Source organism: Callithrix jacchus, chromosome 7, assembly GCF_049354715.1.
Source record: "Callithrix jacchus isolate 240 chromosome 7, calJac240_pri, whole genome shotgun sequence".
NCBI lineage: Eukaryota > Metazoa > Chordata > Mammalia > Primates > Cebidae > Callithrix > Callithrix jacchus.
The window spans coordinates 32,115,398-32,129,240 of NC_133508.1; the positions used below are offsets into that span (position 1 = coordinate 32,115,398).

Sequence of the window (13,843 nt, forward strand, 5' to 3'; positions counted from 1 at the left end):
ACTAGACATTGTAACTGTTTACCTTTGTATGCCTATAAATATTCTTGAGCTGTGTTTTGGGTCTAAGTTAAGTTACTGGAAATAGTCCTTTCAGATCTTATTTTTGAGCTTTGTTTGACAAGTTCAGAGGAGTGTTCAGTGTAAGAACCCTTCCTGCGGCAAAACCTTTTTGAGCACTTTACTCACAGCCCCTTAAATTATAAAACTTTTGACTCTAGCTGGTGGTCATATGAGATATTCTGAACTCTTTGTGGGCACTGAGTATTGTATCCTATCATGCTTTCAGGTGGTGCTTTTTCCCAGCCATGGATAGTTTTCATGCATGTATACAATAATTATTACCCAGCTGAAGACTAAAGGAGTCCCTTAAAGGTTTATGGAACTCTCTCTGTTCTTTAACTTCTTCTCTAGGATTCTCTCCTTTGAACTCTAGCTTCCTTGGTCTTACTGGACACCTTCTTCCCTCAACTCAGAGACCGCTAGAATCTGCTTGGGTTTTCTTTTCTTTGTATCATGACTTGGACCACCTGTCTTCAGGCAGTAAGCTTAGGAAATCATAGGGATCATCTTGTCTGTTTCCTGTTATGCTGGGGTCATTGTTATTCAGTATCTGATAACCAAGGTATCAAAATTCATTGTTTCATATATTTTGTCTAATTCTTTACTTGTTACGGACAGGAGGATAAACCCAGTTGCTGTTACTCCACCTTGGCTGGAAGCAGAACCCTTCACATTATCCCTTGAAGGATAATATGTATGGTATGTGGTCCATGGCACAAAGTCCATGATTTAATTCAAATGAACTTCCAGGTAATTGTGGATAATTAATTTTTTTTCCCTCAGTGATACTGGCTTTTGTTTCCACTGTTGGAAAGATTTTTCTTTCCCCATTGAAGTGCATTGGTACTATTTAAAATCAATTGACTTTATATATGTGGATATATTTCTTAAGCCTCTATTTGTTCCATTTTTGTCTATCTTTGTGTAATATTATACTATCTTGATTACTATAACTTTATAACTCTTGAAAACCTGTAGTATATGTCATTTAAATATTTGCTCATTTTTAAAAGATTGTTATGGCTCTAGACCTTTTTATTTCCATATAAATTGCAAAATTATTTTGCCAATTTCTAGAAAACAAATTTGCTTGGATTTTGATCATAAATATATTTAATCCATAAATATTGATAGACATAGATTTAAAAAATTGACATTTTAGCAATATAAGCTCTTCTAATCCAGTAACATGGTATATAATCTCTCTTTATGTGGATCTTCTTTAATTTCTCTCAGTAATGTTATACAGTTTTTATTGTAGATGTCTGGAAATTGTATGTCATCTGGAAATAAAGCTTTATTTCTGGGCCGGGCACGGTGGCTCACGCCTGTAATCCCAGCACTTTGGGAGGCTGAGGCGGGTGGATCACGAGGTCAAGAGATCGAGACCATCCTGGTCAACATGGTGAAACCCCGTCTCTACTAAAAATACAAAAAATTAGCTGGGCATGGTGGCGCATGCCTGTAATCCCAGCTACTCAGGAGGCTGAGGCAGGAGAATTGCCTGAACCCAGGAGGCGGAGGTTGCGGTGAGCTGAGATCGCGCCATTGCACTCCAGCCTGGGTAACAAGAGCGAAACTCCGTCTCAAAAAAAAAAAAAAAAAAAAAAGCTTTATTTCTTTCAGTGAAATCATTATGCCTTTATTTCTTTTTCTTACCTTATTGCACTTGCTAAGACCTTCAGTACAGTACTGAATAGACACAGTGACAGCAAATATCCTTGCCTCCTTCTGATCTTAAGGAAAAATCAGTTTTTTACTATTAAAAATAATGTTAGCTGGAGATATTTCACAGACATCCTTCATCAGATGAAAAAATTCCTTTCTATTCATAAGTATGGCTTATGTTTTCAAAGAATAGATTCATGTGGCAGACTTGAACCACTGCAAAATTTGACATTACATGCTTATTCACTTTTTAGACTTGTTTGCTTTACATTTTCCACTGATAACTTTTCTGTGGTTCTTAGCTGTGCTATTAAGGTCATGGATATGATGCTGAACTTTTGGCTAGACTCATGCTGAGAGTTTTGCTAAAGTATGCCAACTTGACTATTAAGATTTTACCAACGAAATTAGAAATGACTAGCTATAATCAGTTTTCAGGGTTCTAGAAAATAGAAATAGAAATTGGCTTTGTCAAATCTAAGGCCTCCTTTAAGAGCTGATAAGTTTCAGGAATCTCTTGTGAGGCATTCAGATTTTACCAGAAAAATGGAAATGACTAATCAGTTTTCAGAGTTTTAGAAGATAGTTGAAATCTACTACGTCAAACCTAAGGTCTCTTTTAAACTAAATCTCCTGATTTTTAATTCCATCTTTCCTATCCCTTTTATTTACACACAGCCATTATTAACATTTCACTTTGGTAAACTGGAAGACAAAATTAATTTCTTGAGGTCAAATTATCTAAAAAACTCTACCTTGAAAACTGCATATAAAAGCAGTGGGTGGAAGCTGACGGCAAAAAATCACTTAAGTGTCATAACTCTGCTTCGAATTAATTTCTAGTCCATTTGATTTTGTTTTGTTTTTAAAAATCATGAAGCTAATATATACTTCCGTGCGAGCTTCGAATCTGGTAATGAACTCCACAATACACTGAAAAGAGCTTGAGGAGATAGCAGATGAGGGACTGGGGCTCTGATTTTGTAAGTGAAGCCCAGTTCTCAAAGGTCTTACCAGGCCCGTATTTTATTTTTCCTCCGCGGGCCTCTAGGCCAAATGCCTGAATGAATCTGCGCTCCTGGGGCGTCCTGGAATTACACCCAGGAGAGAAGAAAGGAAGAGGCCAAGATGCCCAGGGACATTATTAACCTTCCCGCAGACCCCACAGCTGCCAAACTGCCCCTCCTCTTCTGCTCTCGGCTCGCAGCTCAAGCCCGCAGCGTCGGCGACGTCAAGGCGTCGCAGCGTCGGGCGTCGGGGTCGTGGAGTCAACGGCCCCAACTGGCGGCCGGCGGTCTGTGCTGCCGCCTGGGGGCGCAGAGGCCGGGCGTTTTCTTTCAGCACAAATGTCAGTTTGTAAGAGGGCGGGGTTGGCGTCTGCAGAGTTTGCAGGCTTCGGTGTCGAAGGTGGTCTGGCAGGCTCGGAATTTCCATCTTCCTCAGGCAGATAGTTTTTCACCTTAGAGCCAGCCTTGCCGTGGCCAAACCGCCCAGTCACCCGACTTCCCACAGCCTCAGCAGGTACACAGGGCGGGGAGCCTGACGAGCGGCTCCCTCAGCAGGACCTGAGGGTTTCCGGAGACTCCTGGCTTTGCACTTAGTTTTCCCGCTGCCTGGCTGCCTCCGTGGTGGTTGTGCTGCTTTTGATGCAGGATCTAGAATCGAGATTAAATCATCCTTTCCCAACGCCTCCCTCCCAACCCCTAACACTCTTCTCGATTTTGTTGTTAAAGGTTTTTTTTTTTTTTTTTTTTAAATTGCATTTTAGGTTTTGGGGTACATGTGAAGAACATGCAAGATAGTTGCATAGGTACACACGTGGCAGTGTGATTTGCTGCCTTCCTCCCCTTGACCTATATGTGGCATTTCTCCCCATGCTATCTCTCCCCAACTCCCCACCCCCCGCTGTCCCTCCCCTATTCCCCCCAACAGACCCCACTGTGTGATGCTCCCCTCCCTGCGTCCATGTGTTCTCATTGTTCATCACCCACCTATGACTGAGAACATTCGGTGTTTGATTTTCTGTTGTGTCAGTTTGCTGAGAATGATGGTTTCCAGGTTCGTCCATGTCCCTAAAAAGGACATGAACTCATCGTTTTTGATAGCTGCATAATATTCCATGGTGTATATGTGCCACATTTTCCCTGTCCAGTCTGTCATCAATGGGCATTTGGGTTGGTTCCAGGTCTTTGCTATTGTAAACAGTGCTGCAATGAACATTCGTGTGCATGTGTCCTTACAGTAGAACGATTTATAATCCTTTGGATATATACCCAGTAATAGGATTGCTGGGTCAAATGGAATTTCTATTTCTAGGTCCTTGAGGAATCGCCACACTGTCTTCCACAATGGTTGAACTAATTTACACTCCCACCAACAGTGTAAAAGTGTTTCTATTTCTCCACATCCTCTCCAGCATCTGTTGTCTCCGGATATTTTAATGATCGCCATTCTAACTGGTGTGAGATGGTATCGTTAAAGGTTTTAAAATGAATGTAAATTAATACTTGAAGGATGAAACCAGAAAACATTTGTGGTGGCGGAAGGGGATGGATACATTTGGGCAAAGTAATGCAGATATCCAATTCCCAGTAGTATTAGGAGGGATAAATGAATTAAATATGTAAAGACCTTAAATATTTGCTTGCTAACACAAGTATTCAGTGAGTGTGACTCTATTTTTGTATTTATGTGAACTTCATAGGAGCATTTGTTAAGTTTTTCTTTTTTTCTTTCTTTCTTTTTCCCCACCAAGTGAGTGTACCATCCTTTTCTTTTTTTTTTTTGAGACGGAGTTTTGTTCTTGTTGCCCAAGCTGGAGTGCCGTAGCACGATATTGGTTGGCTCACCACAACTCCCACCTCCTGGGTTCAAGCGATCCTTCTACCGCAGTCTCCAGAGTAGCTGGGATTACAGGCGTGCGCCACCACGCTGGGCTAATTTTGTATTTTTAGTAGAGACTGGGTTTCTCCATGTTGGTCAGGCTGATCTAGAACTCCCGACTTTAGGTTATCTGTCCGCTTTGGCCTCCCAAAGCGATGAGATTACAGGTGTCAGCCACTATGCCCAGCTGCCTTCTTTTCTTACTGGTTTCTTGAAGTAGCCCCACATCTCTGCCTTCCTTCCTGTTACCATAAACAAACTTTTCCTGTTGTCATCTGAATTGAGTTGCTCCATTTGTATTAAAAACCCTTGCTGCTCGTTTACTCAAGGATATTATCCTGGTGATTTCTTACTGGTCATCATTTTGCTTTTCCCTGGATTATGGTCATAAGTATTGCGTATTAGTTTCCTAGGGCTGTCTCACCACAGACTTGGTGTCTTGAAATGGAAATTTCTTCCTTCACAGTTCCAGAGGCTAGAAGTTGAAACTCAAGGTGATGGCAGGGTTGGCTCCTAGTGGAGGCTTCTAGGGAAATGATCTGTGCTTCTCTCCTAGCTTGTGGTGGTTGTTAGCTGTCATTGGTGTCCTTTGGTTTGCAGACTCATCAATCTAATCTCTGCTTCTATCTTCACGTGACATTCTCTCCTAGGTGTGTCTTTGGTTTTTCTTCATAGTCATTGAACAACTGCACACTTTAATCCATTACGAACTCAACTTGATTACATCTGCAAAGACCCTACTTCGAAATAAAGTCACATTCACAGATTCTAGAGCTAGGACGTGACCTTCGATTTTTTTTGGGGGAGGACACAATGCAATCCATAACAGCATATACACTTGTTATTATTTTCATCAAACTTTCCTTTTGACCCTGTTTTCTTCTTCTAGTAATACTCTATTTCTTTACTCCCTTTAGTAGCAAAATTTCTCTACATTGCTTATATTCAATTCACTGTTCCTACATCCTGTCCTTTAGACGCCAGTCAGATATTTACCTCCATCATTCTACTGACATTGTTGCCGTTCTTCAGGTTACAAGTACCTACCTCCATGTTGCCAAATCCAGTCTCAGCTCCTAGTCTTCATTTTACTTGACTCAGCATTTGACATAGTTCATCTTCTCTTTGCTTTCTAGCTGTATATACCCTTTTGGTTTTATCTATTGGCTCATTGGCCGCTCTTCTTAAGTCCTGTTTTATGGTCCTGATGGATTTGTTGGAATTTTTGATGTTTGCTCAGACCTGATGGTTTTGATGGAGTTTCTTTGACAATGTAATTTATTCAGAATTCTTTTGAGGGTTTTCAATTTTGTAAATGTAATCATGGTTTCTGCATCATTTTCTTATAACATTAATTTTTACTTAAAGCATCATCTCACAATTGGTATGAGAAACAAGTAAAGGGGCAGGGCACGGTGGCTCAAGCCTGTAATCCCAACACTTTGGGAGGCCAAGGTGGGTGGATCACTTGAGGTCAGGAGTTCAAGACTAGCCTGGCCAACATGGTGAAACCCTGTCCTTACTAAAAAATTCAAAAATTAGCCAGATGTGGTGGAGGGTGCTTGTAATTTCAGCTACTTCAGTAGGCTGAGGCAGGAGAATCGCTTGAACCTGGGAGCTGGAGGTTGCAAGTGAGCCAAGTTTGAGCCATTGCACTCTAACCTGGGTGACACGAGCAAAACTCTGTCTCAAAAAAAAAAAAAAAAAAGGCAACAAATCATACTGCCACGTGTGTACCTATGCAACAATCTTGCATGTTCTGCATATGTACCCCAAAACCTAAAATGCAATTAAAAAAAGAAAAGAAAAATGTAAAAGAGAATATTTTGTAGGGGCTTTGGTTCCAGTTCTATAATGTATATATTTACTATTATCATCAGTAGTTGCCAGAAGAGCATTGTGTTCTTCCTTCAAATGGATTTTTAGTGACATTGGTATCAAATTATTTTTGCTAACTCATATTTGACTATGATTTAAAAATTATGTTTGGCAGCTATGCATTCAATTAACTGTAGTGTTTCATTGAAACAAAAAAGTAGTTGTACAATTATTGGATAAAAATAAACATTTTCAGTGCTAGATATTTTTGTTGTATTTTTCACAACCTAGTTTAAAGAATGTAACAGCAAGCTGTGTGTCTTAGAATTTTTATTTTTGAGAATTTTCTGTTAGTGCTTGTCAGACATATTGAAAGGCATGTATCCCTTGCCCCATATGTATCATTTATTTTTAATTTTAATTTTTTATAAGTAGTCTCTTAAACATGTATATGATACCTTTGCAGCTGTGTGTCATCTACTTGTTAAAATCCTAATAAATGTGTACATATTGAAATACCTGCATTTTGGAAATCTGTAATTACATCAACAGTTGTTATCTGCTGTGTCCATATGGAGAGTAAACGGTATAGAAAAGAAGCAAGATTTGTAGCCCATTTGACCTATGTTGTAATTCTGAAAAATTTAACGCTTATTAGCTGTGTGACTCTTGGTTAGTCACTTAACTTGTCTGAACTCAGTTTACTCCCATGTGAAATGGAATGATGATGTACATAAGGGGCATACCTTAGATTAATAATGATGGAACTTTTACTATTATTGATATTATACTTAGGTTTAAATATTTTTTGATTAATTAGATACTGTGATAACTGCATTCTATTTCTGTCTGTTTATTACTCCTGACCTCAAGTGATCCACCCACCTTGGCCTCCCAAAGTGTTGGGATTACAGGCTTGAGCCACCGTGCCCTGCCCCCTTGTACTTGTTTCTCATACCAATTGTGAGATGATGCTTTAAGTAAAAATTAATGTTATAAGCAAAACGATGCAGAAACCATGATTACATTTACAAAATTGAAAACCCTCAAAAGAATTCTGAATAAATTACATTGCCAAAGAAACTCCATCAAAACCATCAGGTCTGAGCAAACATCAAAAATTAGATACTGTGATAACTGCATTCTATTTCTGTTTGTTTTGTTTAAGTAACTGTGACACAAAAGAGCCTGAAGTGTAATTATAGCTTCCAGAAGTTGCTCAATGTACTCTGAGCAAATTGTTAAAGTATCAGAAAAAGAGAAATATAGTATGTAAATTTAATTAGGGGATGGTGTTTTCTCTGAATCTCTTAATGTTTTTTTCCACAGGGAGGAATAATTTTTTTTCCATCTATAATTTGGAAGCCAAGTCAGTAACAAAATGAAACCAGTACAGCATCTGTTGACCACCAGTAACAAATTGGCAAATGTTCCAGAATTAACTTTTAAAAAAGGACTGCGTAATTTACCGTTGTCACCTAAACTAAGGGAAAAACATAATGCAAAATTAATTCATGATAGAATTGAACCAATGGTCTTAAGATCTCCACCAACAGGAGAATCCATTGTACGGTATGCTTTGCCCATTCCATCGAGTAAGACAAAGGACTTACTACCAGAAGAAGCAATGATCAGAAAAGTTATCAAACATCTGAAGATGGTAAGAGGCTTGTTGGTTTCTGTGTTGCAGGGTCCCCATGATAACCCCACCCTTGGTGATATGCTAGGAGGACTCAAATGACTCCACATATAGTCACACTGATGGCTAAGATTTATTACAGTAGGCACATGAGTTGAAATTAGGAGAAAACCGGATCTAAGCTTGCAAAAGTCTATTCCTCTTAGAGTCACCTGGAACATGCTTAATTTCTTTAGCAATGAATTGTGACAACATACATGAAATGTCTGCCAGGGGAAATTATTATCTGCCAGGGAAATCATTAGAAACTCAGTGCCCTGGGTCTTATTGGGGGTTGTTTACCTATTCACTCTGTGCCTAGCATGTACAAAAATTTCAGACTCTTACAAGGAAAGGAGGTTCAGTATAAACCACATCATACAAACATCTTAGGGGGAGTAAGCTGCTTCTATCAGTAAATGGGGAGAACTCTCCTGAAAACCAAGTTCTCAGATGCCAGGTTAAGGCCAATCTTGCAAGCAGACCTTTCTAAGTCCTACATTTCTACTATGTTAAACTCTGCATTTCAGAAACTTTATTTATTTATTTATCTTTGAGACAAAGTCTTGCTCTGTCACCAGGCTGGAGTGCAGTGGTGTGATCTCGGCTCACTGCAACTTCCTCCTGAGTTCAAGCAATTCTCCTGTCTCAGCCTCCTGAGTAGCTGGGACTACAGGTGTGTGCCACCACCCATCTAATTTTTGTATTTTTAGTAGAGACAGAGTTTCACCATATTGGTCAGGCTGGTCTCAAACTCTTGACCTCAGGTGATCCACCTGCCTTGGACTCTCAAAGTACTGGGTTTACAGGCGTGAGCCACCGTGCCCAATGATGTGGGCAAAAATTTCCCTTTCTCTAAGTTTCTTTTTGGACAGTGATCCAGAATTGAATTGTAAATGTACCAAATATCCAGTGAGAACAATGAGGAAGAACACAAATATAAAAATACTACATCAACTTTGCTGAAAGTTTGAGACCAGAGAATATTCTTTAAAAATTCATTGCTTTCTGATCTCCATCTTTTGATTTTCTCCAACTCTTCAGAGGAGAAAGTCAAGGCAGACTTTGAGGAAAACTACTTAATGTGTCAACCACTCATGGATAGGCCTTCTCTGTTTTAAGATACCTATCAACACAGAAATGGTACATAGAACATCTCTCCATTGCTAGGGGGTAGGGTCAAGGAATTTTGCTTTTTCCTCATGATGACATGAAATAGGGCATGGGATGGAAAATTTAAGTTTATAGCACAGGAAGAAATAAGTATTACTGATGAAAACGTCCTGGAATAGTTGATTAAATATTATTAACATTTAATATAATTAATTTTAAATTATTAAAGTATCTAATGTGCTTTGATTTTTTTTTAACAGGTTGTTTCCACTTTGGAAGAAACCTATGAACATTGTGATGAGAATGGAGAAGAACCATTTGTAAAGCATGAACATGAAGAATTATCTTTATCTGTAAGTATAGGCAACCCTAAGATAGAGACATTAACACTGAAAATGGTCAATTTTCTTTTAAAAAACATAAATTTTAAAGATTTTCTTTTGGAGTCCTTATATGTTCTCAGAATGATTTTCTCATTAATGAAAAGGATCCTCTTAGAAAATCACTCAACCCAATCAAATCCCTCTTGACTTGAATTTTGCCAAGAAGGTTACAGAAAAGGAGTTCTACATACTCATTAAGAATGACCAAAATTTTAAAGGTAGACAGAATCAAGTTTTGGTAAAGATATGGGGCCACAGGAAGTCTCATACAGAGCTGACGAAAACACAATGGTACTGCTATATTGAAAAACAGTTTGACAGCTGCTTATAAAGTTTAACATACACTTAAAAGACAACCTATTAATTCCATTTAAAGTGATTATCCAAGATTAATTAACACATGCATCCTCACAAAGACTTGTATATAAATGTTTATAGAAGTTTTGTTCATAAACCAGAATAGCTACTGAATTCAGCAGCCCAAATATTTATTAACCGGTGAATGGAAGACATATTCTTCATGGAGAACCACTCTATGAAAATCCTAACTGTATATAAGCCTGTAATATTCGTTTATCATAAGTCAGTTCTCTGATTTACAAATCACTGCTTTACTAGAAGGGATTTGATCATTATGACATTTAAGTTGTAACTATTTTTTCCTCAAAGTTTTGTATTGACCATTAGGTGAGAGCAAAAGACTGCAGTTCATGGCAAGTATACAGTCAGATGTCATAGCTAGTAGTCACTTTCTAATGTTGAGATTTTTTTTTTTTTTTTGCGGTAGTGATTATCTTTTATTGGGCCACCCAAAAATTTCAGGACTGTAAGGTTGGGATGCTGGATTTTCTAGAACTGTGTGGAGAGAGGAAAAGAGGAGACATAGCGGGGTATATGTCATTGATGGGCCACTTCTCAACGGGTATTTTCTTCCATGTTTTCTCTCCAGGAGAATTTGCTAGTATGGCATTTGAAGCATGGCTTCTTGCCTTGTGTGTTTGAAGGGCCATAGATTACACAAAATTAAAATACTTTCAAAAAGCATACTAGAAAAAGATAGACATGCATATGGATTCTGAAGTAAAAGTAACTTTATATTTTATTATTCTTTTCAAAAGGCTGGGGATGATATGAATTCATTCTTGATGTGTTCACAATTTGCAGCTCAGCTAGAAGAAGCACTTAAGGAAGAACAAAATGTATGTATTCTGTATATACTGTCAAGTATAAAATATCAAACTTGTACTGGTTGTTGAAAATTGAATCTGCTATCCAGTTAGCCAATATTAGCCTAGATTCGGTGTCTTAAAGAGTTGTAAATGGCATTGAAAAGCATTATTTATTTATTTTGTATTCTTTTTGTAATCATCATCAAGGGTTTTTACTATGCTCAAATGCAAAGATTATGCCACTGAACTACCACAAATAAGACATGAAATTTGAATTAATTATTCAATAGTTGTGTGAATTTTAATGAATCTGCCATATTTCCTCACTAAGAGCTTGTAAGTAGTTACAAGATAGTTAATAAATATTAAGGTTGTGGCAATCAGCATCAAAGAGAGAATGATTGGCCATTACATAGAATGACTACACAATCATGGTTTAATATCATAACCCTTATCAGTTAGCTGTGAATGAAAGGTAAGAATACAGTGGAATTGTTGAAATTGTCTTTTGTTCATGTAATAGAATACACTTAATTTCTTTCTTTTTTTGGCAATAGGTATTTAAATTGACGTGGAATTATACATATTTATGGGGCACATAGTGATATTTTGATACGTACAATGTCTAGTGGTCAAATCAGAGTAATTAGCACATTCATCTCCTCAAACGCTTATCATTTCTTTGTGATGGGAACATTCAAAATCCTCTCTTCTAGTTATTTGAGTATATATAATAAACTCTTGTTAGCTGTGGTTACCTTATAGTACTGTAGAACACTATAACTTATTCCTCCTATCTAGCTATAATATTTTATCCTTTAACCAACCTCTCCCTATCCTCCCTCACCCCTATCCTTTTCAACCTCTAGTAATCATGATTCTACTCTCTGCTTCTATGAGATGAGCTTGTTTTAGCTTTTGCATATGGGTGAGAACATGCAATATTTATCTTTCTGTTCCTGACTTAGTTCTCTTAATATAATATCCTATAGGCCCATACATAATGCTGTGAATGACAGGATTTAATTCTATTTTGGAATCAAGAGTGGAATCTGGCTGGGTGTGGTGGCTTATGCCTGTAATCCCAGCACTTAGGGAGGCTGAGACAGGTGAATCACAAGGTCACGAGTTCAAGACCAGCCTGACCAACATGGTGAAACCCCGTCTCTACTAAACATACTAAAAAAATTAGCTGGGCATGGTGGCGTGTGCCTGTAATCTCAGCTAACTGGGAGGCTGAGGCAGGCTTGAACCTGGGAGGTGGAGGATGCAGTAAGCTGAGATCATGCCTTTGCTCTCTAACCTGGGTGACAGGGTGAGACTCCATCTCAAAAAAAGAAAAGAGTTGAATCCAGTCTTCCGATGTGCCCCATTTTCTTTATTCATTTGTCTATTTGTAGACATTTAGGTTGATTCTATATATTGGCTATTGCAGTTTAGTACTGCAATAAACATGGAAGTACAGATGTCTCTTCAGTATATTGATTTCCATTTCTGTGGATATACACCCAGTAGTGAAATTGCTGGATTATATGGTAGTTCTATTTGTAGTTTTTTGAGGAAACTCCATGCTGTTTTTCATTATGGTTTTACTAGTTTACATTTCCACCATAAGTATATGTGAGTTCCCTTTTCTCTGAATCCTGGTCAGGATTTATTATTTTTTGTCTTTTTGATAATAGCCATTTTAACTGAGGTGAGATGACATATCATTGTGGTTTTGATTTACATTTCCCTGATGACTAGTGATGATGAGGATTTTTTTTTTCCATATACTTCTTGGCCATTTGTATATCTTTCTTTTGAGATATATTCAAGCCATTTCCCTATTTTAAAATCAGATTTTTTTTTGCCATTGGGTTGTTTGAGTTCCTTGTATATTTTGAATATTAATCACTTGTTAGATGTTTTTTTTTACAAATATCTTTTTCCATTCTGCAGATTGTCTTTTCACTCTGTTATTATTTCCTTTGCTGTGTGGAATCCTTTTAGTTTGATGTAATACTACTTGTCTGTTTTTGCTTGTGTTGCCTATGCTTTTGAGGTCTTATCCATAAAATATTTTCTCAGACCGATGTCCTGAAGTGTTTCTTCTATGTTTCCTTCCAGTAGTTTCATAGTTTTGGGTTTTATATTTATGTCTTTAAGCCATTTTTGAGTTGATTTTGCATATGGTAAGATATTGGGGTTTAGTTTCATTTTTCTGCCAATGATATCCAGTTTTACCATCACCATTTATTGAAGAGACTGTCCTTTTCCCAATGTTCTCGGTGCTTTTGTTGAAAATTTGTTGGCTATAAATAAGTGGATTTATTTTTGGGTTCTCAATTGAGTTCCATTGATCTGTGTGTCTGTTTTTGTGCCAGTACCATGCTGTTGTGGCTACTATAGCTTTGAAGAGAGAGAGAGAGAGAGAGAGAGAGAGAGAGAGAGAGAGAGAGAGAGAGAGAGAGAGAGAGAAAGAGAGAGAGAAAGAGAGAGAAAGAAAGAGAGAGAGAGAGTGTGTGTGTGTGTGTGTCTGTGTGCGTGTGCGCATGCATAAGTGCTTTTTTTAAGAGGCAAGGTCTCACTTCATTGGCCAGGCTGGAGTGCAGTAGTGCAATCATAGCTCACTGCAGCCTTGGACTCCTGGGCTTGAGAGATCCTCTTGCCTCAGCTTCCCAAGCTGCTGGGATTACAGGGATGAGCCACCGTGCCTGGCTAACTTTGTAGTATATTTTGAAGGCAGATAGTGTGATGTTTCCAGCTTTCTTCTTCTGCTCAGGATTGCTTTGTCTACTCAAGATTTTTTGTGGTTCCACATGAATTTTTGGGATTTGCTTTCTATAAAGAACGTCATGGTATTAATAATTAATATTATTAAAATGACCAATCATACTACTCAAAGCTATATGCAGATTCAGTGAAATCCCTGTCAAAATGATACTGGGCTTCAGCCCAGTATCAACATTAATTCTTCTAATACATGAACATAGGATGTCTTTTATTTTTTTTGTGTCTTCTTTAATTTCTTTCATCTGTATTTTATAGTTTTCATTGTAGAGAGCTTTTACCTCCTTACCTTTTTGGTT

At 37.9% G+C, this 13,843-nt stretch overlaps 1 protein-coding gene across 1 annotated transcript in view; it reads left to right on the forward strand.

Moving 5' to 3' along the window:
• The first annotated feature begins 2,984 nt into the window (after positions 1–2,984).
• Positions 2,985–13,843, forward strand: part of CCDC7 (coiled-coil domain containing 7) — a 467,329-nt gene continuing 456,470 nt past the window's right edge. The window contains exons 1-4 of the mRNA XM_078329853.1: positions 2,985–3,249; positions 7,759–8,089; positions 9,481–9,573; positions 10,722–10,802. Coding sequence (XP_078185979.1) covers positions 7,811–8,089; positions 9,481–9,573; positions 10,722–10,802 — 453 coding nt within the window. The 5' untranslated portion in view covers positions 2,985–3,249; positions 7,759–7,810. The remainder of the gene's footprint in view (positions 3,250–7,758; positions 8,090–9,480; positions 9,574–10,721; positions 10,803–13,843) is intronic.